The 15745-nt window shown below is 39.0% G+C and overlaps 1 protein-coding gene across 5 annotated transcripts in view; it reads right to left on the bottom strand.

Annotated features, from left to right (window-relative positions):
- Positions 1-15745, bottom strand: part of AP1G1 (adaptor related protein complex 1 subunit gamma 1) — a 102477-nt gene that overhangs the window by 5310 nt on the left and 81422 nt on the right. For all 5 annotated transcript variants that reach the window (XM_059876569.1, NM_001191436.1, XM_005218489.5 and 2 more), the window contains 9 exons: positions 11881-12003; positions 11623-11712; positions 11202-11329; positions 10159-10263; positions 8680-8821; positions 8369-8495; positions 3539-3646; positions 3258-3418; positions 282-380 (listed from right to left, as the gene is read on the bottom strand). In XM_059876569.1, coding sequence (XP_059732552.1) covers positions 282-380; positions 3258-3418; positions 3539-3646; positions 8369-8495; positions 8680-8821; positions 10159-10263; positions 11202-11329; positions 11623-11712; positions 11881-12003 — 1083 coding nt within the window. The remainder of the gene's footprint in view (positions 1-281; positions 381-3257; positions 3419-3538; positions 3647-8368; positions 8496-8679; positions 8822-10158; positions 10264-11201; positions 11330-11622; positions 11713-11880; positions 12004-15745) is intronic.

Here is a 15745-nt window from a genome sequence, read left to right as displayed (position 1 = left end):
AGCTTTCCACCCTCCCCATGCAAAAGACTAGATCTTTAAGCCTTTAAATAAATAAATATTTAAATGTGTATTTTAATAAGATGCCATTGAACCATTTCATGTGTCTGGGCTTCATTTACTGTCTACAAAAGAACAAGGAGGTAAGGCCAGATATTTTAATAGATATATTTTCTGCTATGAGTGGAAAAAAAAAAAAAACAACTTAAGAGAAACAAAGTAAATTTTATTTTAGGGAAATGCTTATGTCTTGCTCAGATACTGTCTTTGAATGTGGTACTCACCTTCTGTGGGTTCAGAACTTTAATGACCTGTGTGATGGTCCCCGTGTTAAATGCTGGGACGATGCTGCTGCTAGGAGACAGAAGCTGCAGCTGGAATGTCTGGTGGGGTGAGGGGGGAGACAAAGGGCACTCTTCAGAAAATACGCTTAATACTATGTCAGAGATATCAACAAGTCAAGTCAGACACCCAGATGATGGTTCAATTAACCAATATACCTCCTACTAAATTCTATTTGTTTTCCAGATAATCAGCAATTCCCAGCATGCAGACTATCACTTCATATTTATAAAACACTATCGTTTCTAGCAACGAGCTACCTTCTCCTTTCTGATAGAAGCAACTTTAGCCAAGCACTTTCCAAAAGGTAAACAAATCTTGTTCTAGTAGCCTCACTGAATAGTAACTGATCAACTATGTAGGTAAAAAAACAAAAAACCTGGGTGCCTGTGGCTAAAAAAAAAACTATAAAGAAATGAAAAGGATTCTAAAAATAGTAAACCAGCACACTAGTCACCAACAACAAGCCTTCATGCCTCCGTGTATTTGGACAGTTGAGGTCAGAGACTTGAACTTTGTTTTCTAAAAGCCTATATAATCTGGAATGTGTCAAGGGTCACTCCTACATGACGGAGGTGCAGGAAAGGCTGAAATGAGGCAGCTTGTTCACACAGATGTGAAACACCTCAGGGTCTCCACAATGAAACACCACAAGCACTAGCAGAAAAATTACGTGCAGAACTAGCCTATACAGTGAAAGACGTGAAAAAGCAAACATAATTTGTTGAGTGTTGGTAGATTTGTTTGTGTATTTACAGGGAAGAGAGATAAAAGTGCTATGAGCAAGATAGGTAAGTCGTAGTTGGCACAGTAAAGTATATATGTCGATATATATATATATGTTGCTATTTTATAGACTAGGCTTATTTTTTTTAATTTCCTAAAGTTTAGTCTCCTAAAATATTGGAGAGGAGAATGAGAGAAAGAGAAAGAGAAAAAAAAAGAAGAGCGGGGGAGGAAGAAGGGAATGGAGAGAGAGAAAATCAAGAAGGGCAAAGGGGAAAGAAATGGTAGGAGGGAGGAAAGAAAGAAGGGAGGAAGGTCCACAGTATACCTACCCTGGGACTTATAAGTCTACTGTCAAGATAAATTACATAAACTAAAATATTTATTTGTTTACATTTAATTGATTAATGTTAGATGCCATCAACTGTAATCCACACCATTATTTTATACACCACTGAGAGAAAGGCTGCCAATGAAACTATGACAAGAGCATCAATTTCAAAATATACCCATACGGATTAAAACTATTTGCAGGGCAGGAATGGAGATACCAATGTAGAGAACAAATCTGTGGACACAGGGAGGCAAGAAGAGGGTGGGACGAACTGCAAGAGTAGCACAGACATATATACACCACCATATATAAAACAGACAGCTAGTGGCAAGCTGCTGAAGAGCACAGGGAGCTCTGCTTGGTGCTCTGTGATGACCTAGATGGGTGGAGTGCAGGGAGGGTGAGAGGGAAGCTAAAGACAGAGGGATATATGTATACTTATAGCCAATTCACATTGTTATACAGCAGAAACTAACACAACATTGTAAAGCAATTATACTCCAATTAAAAAAGTAAAAAAAAAATGTACCTCAATTTCAGAACAAAAAGCAAAATCAGTTATTAGTAGAATCTATGAAATATACAATGTTTTGAAGTTCCAGATACATCATAATATGCAAATAGGCATTGTATAGTACAGCACCAAGAATAAGGCCATGCTTTAAAGCAGAGGTGGTATGCGTTAAAGCAGCAGCCTAAAGTAGTTAAGTATAAAACCCTAATTTGTAGAAGCTAACACATGAAAAGTGCTTCAAACAAGACAGTACCTGGCACATAAAACTCATTTATTCCTCAAAGAAACCCTATGAAGTAGATATCATGATGACAGGCCCCCTTTGCAAATAAAGAAACTGAGGCATAAAGATTAAGTAACCTGCTTAATGTCATACACAACTAGTATTGAAACCACTAACTCTACTGCTTCTAAAACATCTACACTTTTCTAACTCCTAAAAATGAAAATAAAGACAGATGCAAAGGCAGCAATAACCACAAATAAAAGTCTTCAATTTCCAAAATTGTGTTATCTGAATGTCATACCTCACAAGTCACTGAAAAGATTCGATTAGCCTAATCTATCCCAGGGGTTGGTAAAATATGGCCCATGGGCCAAGAACGAACCCACACCTGTTTTTGCAAGTGTTTTACTGGAACAGAGCCGTGCGCCTTTATGTATTATCGCAGTAATGGCACTTTGACAGCATAAAGCCTAAAATACTTACTATCTCATCGTTTACAGATAAATCTTGCCCACTCCTCATTCTGAATTCTTTTTCAAAATTTTTCATAATTCAACGATGAACATAAACACTCCTTAAACTAAGAACTGGTATAAACAAAACTTCAATTTACAAAACCAAGCAGTCATTGCATCAATAGTTAGCTATATGTTAATGAAGGAGGATGTTTCTCTCACTTACACCATCAAGAGACAAAAACTTTAAATTCTGATCCAGTGACTAGAAAAGAATACATGAAGTCTCTCATCTTGATTGAACTTTAATTCCATGTTAGAATTTGTGTTTCTTAGGTCTTCACCACTATATTACAGAAGTCCAATCTATCCTCAATACTCAGAGCATTAATGAACCTCCTTGTAGAATTCTACTCTCTTACTACTTTTAGACTGTACTTCCTTTATCCTATAATACTAACTGTAAGAATATTTATGACTAAGCAAAAGTATTCATTAAAAATGACATGCTCCAATGGACCTTAACAGTTACATTACTGTTAGTTTGAGTTGAATCTGCAAATTTAATCTCTAGGCACTAAAATATATCCCTTACCAAACGCATAAAAAAATAATCAGCAATTTTTAATTCAAGGATAAAGGCCAAGAAGACAATTATAGTACCTTTGGTACTGCAGCCTGGAAAACAAAGTCCGTCATGTCCAGCTCTGTGCTGTTGGAGGCCTGTATCGTGATCACTGTGACACTGGGGTTGGTGTTTGACCGTTCAAAGGTGAATTCAATCTTCAAGCCATTCTTACTGTACGCTGTGATGGAGGGGATGCCTGGGAGAGCACAGGAAGATCAGTCGAGTTGCAGTCAGCCTAAGGCTTGCCAAATCACTACCTCCTTTCTTCAACAACTACTTCTCATAGGTCTAATGATGGTAACACCAGTAACGGTACCTGTAGCAATGTCATTGAAGAGAGGCTGTGATGAAAGCCCATCCAATAAGAAGGGGGGCTGGGATATCTGTGGGACTGAGGCAGGGGCAGGAGCAGCAGCTGGAGCACCTAAATGACACATCCCACAGTTAAGTCCATCTTAGTTGACAAATGCCACCAAGAGAACACATAAGAAAATTATCATGATCTCAAATTAAGGGAAGGAAGCCTTAAACAATTTGCAAAAAGCATGAACCATAAAAATAAAGAATTAAAAATTTCAAATACTTTAAAATGAGTAACTTCTGTTCACTAAAAAATACCACCAAAAAATGGACCAAAGGCAGAAGAAAGTGTTGCTACAAAATAACAAATGGATGAGTATCCAAAACTATAAATATCTTCTACAAGTCAATAAAGATAATCCAATTTAAAAGTGGTACGACAAATGTACAAGCAAAAAACAAGAAAAAAGAGAAACGTACAAGCAATTCTCAGACGAAACATGAATGAAAAGGGAGTATTACAAAAAGAGATACTCAAATTTATGAGTAATGAGGGAAATGGAATTTAAAACCACGATGAGGTGGTACTTCACATCCCCCCAGCATGGTGAATACTTTAATGTCTGATAACACCAGATACTGGTAAGACTATGGAGCAATGGAGAATTCTAATCTCTGCCACACGGTTGTGAACTGGAGAACAATTTGGCAGTAGCAGAGTTGAATACAGGCTTTCCTGGCGGATCAGCGGTAAAGAATCCTCCTGCAACGCAAGGGATGTGGGTTGGATCCCTGGGTCAGGGAGATGCCCCGGAGAAGGAAATGACAATTTACTTCAGTCTTCTTGCCTGAGAAATACTGTGGAAAGAGGAGCCTAGCAGGGCTACAGTCCATGGGGTCGCCAAAGAGTCAGACACTACTTGGCAACTAAACAACAGAGTTGAATACAAGTATACCCTTAAACTAAAGGTCCTCAACTGCAAAACTAACAAAATTTCAGGCTGGATAAGACTTTGCTGTGAGGGGCTGTCTTGTGCACTGTAGGATTCAGCACCACTGGCATCCTCTCGGTTCTGACAACCAAAAGTATCTTCAGACACTGCCAATCCCTGGTGGGCAAAATCTCCCCCAATTGAGATCCACTGCCTTTCTTAGGAATGCTTTAATTCTTGCATATTTACACATGGAGACATATACAAAAAATGTGCAGGGCAAGATAACTTCTAACAAGGAAATTCTAGAAACAAAATGCTCACTATCAAAATAATGGGTAAGTAAATTGTGGTACACTGACAAAATAAAATACTATTCACTGTCTGTTGTTTTTTAGTCATTAAGTCGTGTTCAGCTCTTTGCAACCCCATGGACTGTAGCCCACCAGGCTCCTCTGTCCATGGGATTTCCCAGGCAAGAATACTCGAGTGTGCTGCCATTTCCTTCACCAGGGGATCTTCCTGACCCACGGATTGAACCTGTGTCACCACATCTCCTGCAATGACAGATTCTTTACTGCCAAGCTACCATGAAAGCCCAAAATACTATACACATACAGCAATGAAAATGTGAATGCATTAGAAATACACTTAACATAGATTATTCACAAAGTCAATGCACAGCAAAAGAGCAAGGTACAAAAGTACACATTCGATTGGATACCAGTTCTAAAAAGCCAAAATACTACTACACACTCTAACATTCCAAAAATACACGGGAATGGTAAACACCAAAGCTAACACTACTTTAGGATAGATAGTAGTTACCTCTGGGATCAAGAGGGAATGAGAAAAGGAGGTAGTACACAGGGAATGTCAACAATCTAAGCAACATTTTATTTACCAAGCTAAGAAGATCAAGACAAGACTTATTTATTGAGTTTCACATATATTAAATATTGCAGAGTATTATGTTAACACACACACACATCCTGGGAAAGGTGGTATAAAGTGGGGAAACAAAATCGTCAGTCTATCATTTTTATTTGATCCTTCCAAGTAAGAACAAGTTATGGAGGGCAAATGATAGGACATGACCATGAACTGACAGAAATCAAGATTCTAAGAAGAAGCATAAGAAAATTCACCAAAAGAAACAGAATGCATTTTATGCTTAAATTGGTGTCAAACTACTTATGAAATTAGCTGAAATTACACCATTTTAAAATTCATAAAATGAAATAAAGGTTGAATTAGCTTTAAAAAAAATACCCAAGTACACTAGGGAAAAAAAATCATATAGTAAAAATTAGCAAATAAGGTAGAAATACATATGACTAAGCAAAGCACAGGGACCTAAAACAAAGGAGGACACCACAGGATGTGCAGTCAGATTACCCATGAAGAATATGAACAAATATTCAGATAGCTATCCTAGTTTTTATAAAACTAATCTAGGAATTTCCCCACAATTTCCATTTCAAAACAATTTTAGAAACGTCTTTCCATGGAAAATCATAGGCTACCCAAGACACAGAGGCAACAAATGGGTCCCTGCTGCTGCTGCTGGTCCCTAGTCTTTCAAATTGTAGCTTTTTTCCCCTCCTATAATGGTACAGTAGGTAGTTCTGAAAAAACAACAGAAACTCAGTGCTCAAGTTTTTCTAAAAGCACATACTAAATTTATTTTCTAATTTATACTGATTTAAATGATGGTACATCAGGATTTGACTGTAATGATGGCTTAAAGAATCTAGAACTCAAAACTTTACTTAATATTGTAAAAAAAAATGGGGAATTGCATTTAAAACACATTATGTTCTACAGAGTGAAGTAAGTCAGAAAAACAAATATCCTACATTAACGCATATATATGGAATCTAGAAAAACGGTACTGATGAACCCACTTGCGGGGAAGGAATGGAGATGAAGATGTAGCGAATGGACTTGTGGACACAGAGTGGGAAGGAGAGGGTGGGACGAACGAAGAAAGTAGCATCAACATATGCACATTATCACACGTAAAATACATGCTGGTGGGAAGCTGCTGTGTAACACAGGGAGCCCAGCTCTGTGCTCTGTGATGACCGAGAGGAGTGGGGTAGGGTGAGGGGAGGGAGGCACAGCAGGGAGGGGATGTGTGTGTAATTATGGCTGATTCATGTTGTTGTATGGCAGAAACCAACACAACACTGTAAAGCAATGTTCCTCTAATTAAAAAATAAATTAAAAAAGTAAAATACATTATGAATAAGGGGAAAAAAAGCTAGATTTCATTATTTTGCTTTTTCTTGTTAACACTAGAAAAAAAAGAAAGAACAAAAACAAAACATTAAGGCTCCAGAATTAATGTTAAAGGAGACAAAAGGAATGTGCAAAAAGGAAATTCATGTATAATACAAATATGGACAAATATAAAACATTCCCTAGATTGAAAAAGTAAAAATTAATAAGATAAGAGGGTCAATCTTTCAACTGTGAGGGCTTTTTTATTTATGACTATACAGTGAAATTCACAGACATTGAGGAAAAAGTAAGTAACATTTAGTGCCTACTATGTGTTATGCACGCACGAAGTCACTATTCCTCACAAATACCCTATGATGATAAGAATCATTTTTATTTTAAACAGATTCAGAAAGAGTAAGCCTAACGTAACTGAGCCTAAGAATGTAAACCCAAAATAAATTTGGGCAAATTTATGTAATAACAATATTTACTGAGGCATCAGTTATGGTAAGAAAAATCTGGAAATAAGCAAAATGCCCAATAGTAAGGAACTGAACAAATAATGGTTAAACTTATCAAATATTAGACAACCATTCAAAATTATAATTGTGAAGATTATACACTAACATGGAAATGCTAATATGTTAATAAGTAAAGCATATCATCTATACACTGTGTTCCGGTTTTTTGTTTGTTTGGCCTCGCCACACAGCCTGTGAGATCCTAGTTCCCTGACCAGGGATTGAACCTGGGCACCTAGCAGTGAAAGGACATGAGTCCTAACCACTGGACTGCCAGGAAGGTCCCCATACACTATGTTTCAAATGGGGTTGTTCTTGTTTTTCCATATATCCAAGACAGCTTTGGCATCCCGGGATTTAAAACTGACTGTGAATGGCCCTAAGCAATGACAAGCAATATTTTGAAATTTTGTTAAGACATAAATATAAACCATAAGTTCTGGGAGGCAGTTATGTTAGGAAAAAACCTGTAAGCCTGTGATAGCCAGTCTAGATAAGCATCCAACATCCTTAACCTATGGCCGTTTTCCACTCAAGGTCATGTATGCTGCAACTCTGCATTTCACTTTTAGAGAAGTCACTTAAGATAGAAATTATATGCTACAGTGATATTCTCTTGATCTCCTGTGTTTACAGTATCTCTGAACACACTAATTATAAATGTCTACTACATGTCAATAAAGATAAGATATCCCCAAATGAAAAGTTACGTTTGAATACTATAATCCTGGATAATTTTATCCTTCCATTGCTTTAACACGAAGGAGAAAGAAAGGGGGAGAGGGAAAGAGGAAAACAGGTTAACATCTTTCCACTCTCCACAAATGGCCACAGCTCCTAGAAACTAACCATGAGTAGAAAGAAACCTAGAAAAAGTAATGTATTTCTTGGGATGTGCTTCTTTTCTAGCCTGAGACTTTTCTTTCTGTCTTAAAACACTGTGAGTAATTTACTCTCCAGAAACTAAAAATTAGACTTTGAGGAATCCCTATGAATTACCTCTAGAGTATTACTATGGCAACATAGGCCAGATGTTGTGAAGATTCTTGTTTTTTTTTCACTTACCCTCTCCCATCTTCAACTGTCTCATGTGCTAGACAGAAAGTCTACATTCAAGGCCCTTATCCCTGGCCAAGCATGAAATTAACTCTAGTCTGGCCTCACCTGTAAGGTTGATGTCTCCCAGCAAATCAAGAAGCTCTCCACCAGCAGAAGCTGGTTTGCTTGTAGGTGCAGTTGGAATAACAGGTGTTATGTCATTTCCTCCCAACAAATCCAATAAATCATTGGCCTAAACAAGGAAATAATATCTTATTCATTGTCACTGTCTAATCTGTTATCTAACACAAAGCCCTTTCAATACTTAAAAACAGGGAACAGAATTATCAATCAACCCAGGAACACTGAAGGGAATCACCTAAGAGATAGGGTCTAAGGAACCAAAAGATCATGAGGATAAGCAAGGGAAAAGCTACCTGGCTGGTGGGCTGTGGCCCTGAGGGCGGTGGCTTTGTCTCTAGAGGAGTTGGGTCTGTCTCTCCGTTTGTCTGTACAATCTCAGTAGGGCCATTTGTGGTCACTTTCTCCATGACAGGCATTCTCTCAAGCAGGGCAGACCTGGAAGAATCTGAAGTGGTTAAATTCTAGGCAGTTAACCTAGATTCCCTACCCAAAACAATCACTGTTAACTATACTCCAGCCAAATGTGGAGAGACATCTCCCCTCCCCATATCCCAACACATATACTAAAATAGAAGCTGGATTACAAGAATACGTGACCTACATTCCTGACTGGATTAAGGGCAGGCAGGAAACCTTGAACGGACAAACTGTCCATCTTAACCCCAAGAGCCTCAGAATTCTAAGTGACAGAGAAATTGGAATGAAAGAAAGATAAACAAGTACATATTAGCAGTTTCCAATCAAGAAGATACTGCACAACAGAAAGGGGAAAAAAAGATACACACAATGGTAATAGTAAATGGTATCTCAATGAGATTCTCCTGAGATAAAACAATTCTCACTTCTTCACCAAGTAAAATGGAAATGAAGAAAACTTTCCTTACCAAGAGGAAGGGGAAAAGGGGACTAGAAGAACACGGTTCACTTATTTCTTTAGAGGCTAGGCATAACAGAAGACGAACAAAACACAAGTAGCCAAGCTGTGAGAACTGAACGGGGTTGTGATGTCCCACCAATAAAGCATGAGGTGGAGAAGGAAATGGCAACCCACTCCAGTATTCTTGCCTGGAGAATCCCATAGACAGAGGAGCCTGGCAGGCTACAGTCCATGGGGTCGCAAGAGTCGGACACGACTTAGTGCACTGTCTCACCCCAGAGATCCTGCCACATATACCACAAAAACCAAACATCCCCCAATGACCTTGGCCCCACTGTTCCAATCACTCCCAGGTGGGAATTCAGGCACATGTCCACAGAGGTCACAGACAACATACATACGGTTCTGTTATGTCCCATATATTACCCTTTCATGTCCCAAGGAAGACATTGTCTCTTAGAGATTTTCATTTAGTGTATCTTTAAAACATCTTGTGTTAAACTTGCCTCCATCTTTTTCTTGGGTAAGGACAACCCAGAAATGGCCCTTTTGTGTCTGTGACGTTGCCATTCACAGCTTTCTTGATAGGCCTAGTACAATCCTGAGAACAGGGTTGCTGTATGCTGAGTGTCAGATGGTAGCTCTTAGCTTTGCCTATCTTAGGTAGTTATGCTGTGCATTTTTTACTGGTGTACCATGTTTGATTTGTCCCTAATACCTTTGAAGTTTTTCTGAGAAATGAATAATGCAACATGAACTTATTAAAATACATTTTAAGCCTTTTAAAAATAAATAAATAAATAAAGCATGAGGGATGAAACTCCTTTACGGGTTATCACAACAAAGTGTTTGGGATGCTAAGAAGCACATGCATTGTTTGGTTTCTTTTACTTACCTCATATGGTCATATTTCTTAAAAAGTGCATTGTATTCTACTGCCCTCTGCTGGAGTTCCACATCAATGCTGCTTCCATAGATGGAAACCACTTTCTTAATTCGGCTTTGGGATAAAATGACAAACAAATTCAAACATCCAAAAGAAAATTCATAAACAAGCAGAAAGAACAGTGTTTAAAACAGAGGTTTCTGGTTAAAATTTTGAAATGTTCATCTTTTCTTAATGTACATAATTTTTCAAAAACAAAAGACCTTTCCTTTACGGTCATCTAATAGATAGCTCAAGACCATCAGAGTTTATTCTAGTTCTAATGCTAGATTTTGTCTGTTGAATATCTTATACCCTAAAATTTGATAAACAGAAGTACCAATTATTAATTTGCTACAAAACAACAAATTTATAGTATTCATTCCCTTCTTTAATAACTTTACAGTAATAAGCTTTTATCAACAAAAGGGTCATAGCATCAGACTTTTATAAGCAAAGTGTCACTGCCTAACACCAAATTCTTATACTTCACAATTTAAATGGTAAAAAATATCATTCTTCATGAGGCTTTACATTATAAACAAAAGCAGCAGGTCTGAGAGAACCAAGTCTGTATTAAATATGATTGGCTGGGAAACCGACCCAAGAATTGAGTTCTATTCAAAACAGTGTTTTTTTTTTAAAAAAGCAAAATTTAAAGATTTAAACACCAAAATGATTTTCTTCCAATTCTGATATCTCAAAATTATAATAAACCAGAACCCTTACATGGGAAGATAACTTCAGTACTTTAAAAAAGAAAATAGACATCAGACACCTGATTTTAAAAACATTAGTTTTTACCTTCAAATTAAGCAGTGGTGGGATGAAGGCATAACAGGGTACAAACTATATAGTAAGGATTAACCATGAAGTGATGACTGTTACTGAGGAGTAACAGATATAGGCAGTTGATTTTACTATTCTACTTTTGGCTTTGCTTGAAGTTTCCCAAAATAAAAGTTTTTTTAAAATTATAAAACGCATTCACCCTACTTTTTCCCCATACTCACTTTACAGTACAGGTGAATCGAGTAGAAAGCTTCATAATGGCAGTGAGGGCATAACCTCGTGTCACAGAGGTGGACATATTAGATATTAGGACACTTTCTAAAATATCCAACACTTCATCCTCTGTTACCTGGGGAGAAAAAAATGGAAACATGACATTCTCACTTCTCTTCAGCCAGAAGGTAAGAGAAACAATGTAAGTCACTATGATGGGGTGGGGAGAGGGACCTAAAGGTAAGTTTCAAATCTCACAATGGCCCAGTAGGTTCCAAGTGAAAAATGAGCAAGTTTTCCAATGAATCTATAATTCTACCACTGCTTCTTTAAAAGGTTTTCAAGGAATCGACTTCAACTCATTAAACACTACTCTTAAAACCAAAAACACTGTCTTCCCTTTTCTTAACCAAGAGTGACAAAGGGTACCTGAATAGGCTCTTCCTCTTCACATTGGCCAGATACAAGAAGATCTCCATATTCACCTATACACCATGCAGCCACTTGCACCAAAGGTTGCTGTCAAAAGAGTCATTTGAAAAAGATTTTTATCCTTTAAAGGATTAATACAAATCATATAGGTCATCCAACCATAAAGGTCACAACTGAGGCACCTCTAAGAGTGACAGTAATAAGAACATATCAGAAAAATAACAGCAATTTTCCCCCTAAAGTAAAAGTACTTACCTGAGAATAATCACCAAGAATAGCTTTGTACAAGCGCTGGACAGTATAGGCATGCATCTCCACACTATTGGTTATTAACTGGATCAAGTTGGGAACTGCATCATCACGAACATAGCTTCCTGCCTAAAAGGAAATGCAGACAGTTACCCCAAGAAACACAGAGTAATGATAAGAAAAGTCAGCTAGTGCTGTTGTTGCTCAGAGGAGACGACTACAAAACACCCTCCAAGATAAAGTTGTTTCCAATTCTCATGTTCAGAAGCAGCTCAAATTTCAAAGTCTTATTTAAATGAATATTCTAAGTTCTAAGGTTTTATAAAAAGATAAAATCTTCTCTTTGTCCAAAGTAAAATTAAAATATAAATGTTTAGAATTTCAAGAAAAGCCTCTTTCTACTCAAAATAGAATGTCTACTAATGCAAAAATGTAAGAAACACATTCACTGGGAACTTAATTAGAACAACCTCTTCCTCCCCACAACTCCTCAACACAGGTGTTAAAAGCATACAAGTGAGGCAGTCCTAAGATGGCAGAGGAATAGGACGGGGAGACCACTTTCTCTCCCACAAATTCATTGAAAGAACATTTGAACACCAAGCAAATTCCACAAAACAACTTCTGAATGCTGGCAGAGGACATCAGGCACCCAGAAAGGCAGCCCATTGTCTTCGAAAGGAGGTAGGACAAAATATAAAAGATAAAAAGAGAGACAAAAGAGGTAGGGACGGAGATCCGTCCCAGGAAGGGAGTCTTAAAAAAGAGACAAGTTTCCAAATACCAGGAAATACTCTCTCTGGCGGGTCTGTGGCAAGCCTTGGAATCTCAGAGGGCAAAATAACCGGGAGGAAAAATAAATAAATAATTAAAACCCACAGATTATGTGCCTAACAGCAACTCCCATCGGAGCAGCATCCCAGATTCTTGCATTCCCCACTAGCAAGCGGGGAAGGGACAGGGCAGAGCGGGCTGAATTGCTTAGGGTCAGAACCGGGCCTGAATGCCCTGAAGGCAATCTGAGGGAACTAGCTTGAGACAGCAACCCAGACTGTGGGATAGCTATCCCGGGAAAATCCCTAACCTAAGATACTGCCAGGGCCACTCACAGAACAAAAGACGGAGGAGAGTTAGCAGGCTGAGGACCCGCCCATCCCCCCGCAGGAGATAGGCAGGCGAGGGAAGCCAGAGCTGGAAGGGGGCAATCGCAGCCCCAGAGAGGCATCCTATACCAAACTGCAAGCAGACTTCCTTGCTAACCAAGACTTTTTGGGATTCTGGATGGTTGACATCCGCCGGGAGGGTCACAGCCAGAGATCAGCTTCCCAGAAGAGACACACGGCACACCTGAGAAGGCGGGCCCATTGTATACCCAGAAAACCGAGCAGCTGGGACTGGGGAGGCGTTAAGTTGCAGCCTTCAACTGGGGGCGACGTGCTCGCCAAGCACCTGGTCACCTGAGCTGCTTGAACCTGGGACGGACACAAAACACAGGTCCAACCAAGTCTGCGCCTTTGAGGAGTGCCCGAAAACCTGAACCTGAGTGGCTTAGACCTGGGGAGTGCAGACAACCCAGGGCCAGCATCAGACAGTTCCCAGCAGAGCAACCTAGACAGAGCCTGAACAGGGTAGACTGGGAAAGCAACATGCCGTGAGCGGGGACAAACCCAGTGTGGCTGAATCACTGTGAGCACACGTCAGTGATATTGGTTTGTACTGTTCCTCCCTCCCCACAACTTGACTGAACCAGTGAGCCTAAAAAAAGTGACCAACACCGCCCTCCTTATGTCAGGGTGGAAATTAGACACTGAAGAGAACAGCAAACAGAAGAAGCTAAAATAAACAGAGGGAACCACTTTGGAAGTGACAGGTGCAACAGATTAAAACCCTGTAGTTAGCACTGACTACATTGGAAGGGGCCTACAGACCTTGAGAAGTACAAGCTGGACCAAGGAACTATCTGAAAATGAACTGACCCCACACTGTCCGCAACACCACCAGAGAAAGTCCTAGGTATATTTTTACTATTATCATTTTCTAAGTTAAAAAATTTTTTTTTCATTTTTAAGTCCCCTATTACTCCTTTCATTTTCATTTTTATAACCTACTATTACCTTGCAAAAAAAAAAGACCCTATTTTTAAAGCAAACTTCATATATATATATTTTATAATTTTTGTGACTTTGTTTTTTAACATTGTATTTTTGAGAATCTAACCTCTACTCTGTATTTTTAATCTTTGCTTTTTGGTACTTGTTATCAACTTTGTGCCTTTAAGAACCAAATCTTCAGTACCCATTTTTACTTGGGAGTGAGATTACTGGCTTGACTGCTCTCTCCTGCTTTGGACTCTCCTTTATCTCCACCAGGTCGCCTCTATCTCCGCCCTCCCCCTTTTCGTCTCTACCCAACTCTGTGAATCTTTTTGTGTGTTCAGGGCTGTGAAGAACATTTAGGGAACTGATTGCTGGCTGTTATCTGTCTCTCTCCTTTTGATTCCCCTCTTTATCCTCCTGGCCACCTCTGTCTCCTTCCTCCCTCTTCTCTTCTCTGTATAACTCCATGAACATCTCTGAGCGGTCCAGACTGTGGAACGCACATAAGGAAGTGATTACTGGCTAGCTTGCTCTCTCCCCTTTTGATTCCCCCTCTTCTCCTCCTGGTCACCTCTAGCTCCCTCCTCCCTCTTTTCTTCTCCATGTAACTGTGTACTTCTCTGGGCATCCCTCACTGTGGAGAAACTTTTCATCATTAACCTAGATGTTTTATCATTGGTGCTCTATAGATGGAGAAGTCTCAAGGCTACTGTAAAAATAATACTAAAAACCAGAGGCAGGAGGCTTAAGTCCAAATCCTGAGAACACCAGAGAACTCCTGAATCCAGGGAACATTAATCCATAGGATTAATAACATTAATTAATAACGTAACATTAATCCATACCTACACTGAAACCAAGTACCACCCAAGGGCCAACAAGTTCCAGAGCAAGACATACCACGCAAATTCTCCAGCAACACAAGAACATAGTCCTGAGCTTCAATATACAGGCTGCCCAAAGTCACAGCAAACCCACTGACATCTCAAAACTCATTACTGGACACCTTACTGCACTCCAGAGAGAAGAAATCCAGCTCCACCCACCAGAACACCGACACAAGCTCCCCTAACCAGGAAACCTTGACAAGCCACCCGTCCAACCCCACCCACAGCGAGAAACCTCCACGATAAAGAGGAACCACAAACTGCCAGAATACAGAAAGGCCACCCCAAACACAGCAATATAAACAAGATGAAAAGGCAGAGAAATACCCAGCAGGTAAAGGAACAGGATAAATGCCCACCAAACCAAACCAAAGAGGAAGAGATAGGGAATCTACCTGATAAAGAATTCCGAATGATAGTGAAAATGATTCAAAACCTTGAAAACAAATTGGAGTTATAGATAAATAGCCTGGAGACAAGGATCAAGAAGATGCAAGAAAGGTTTAACAAGGACCTAGAAGAAATAAAAAAGAGTCAATTTATAATGAATAATGCAATAAATGAGATCAAAAACAGTCTGGAGGGAACCAACAGTAGAATAATGGAGGCAGAAGATAGTATAAGTGAGGTAGAAGATAGAGTGGTAGAAATAAATGAAACAAACAGAGTTAAAAAGAAAAAAAAAAATTAAAAGAAATGAGGACAACCTCAGAGACCTCTGGGACGATGTTCAACGCCCCAACATTCGAATCATCGGAGTCCCAGAAGAAGACAAAAAGAAAGACCATGAGAAAATACTTGAGGAGATAATAGTTGAAAACTTCCCTAAAATGGGGAAAGAAACAATCACCCAAGTCCAAGAAACCCAGAGAGTCACAAACAGGATAA

Source organism: Bos taurus, chromosome 18 (genome assembly GCF_002263795.3).
Source record: "Bos taurus isolate L1 Dominette 01449 registration number 42190680 breed Hereford chromosome 18, ARS-UCD2.0, whole genome shotgun sequence".
Taxonomy (NCBI): domain Eukaryota; kingdom Metazoa; phylum Chordata; class Mammalia; order Artiodactyla; family Bovidae; genus Bos; species Bos taurus.
Note: the sequence above shows the minus strand (reverse complement) of the source record. Positions and strands in the feature narration are given on the sequence as shown.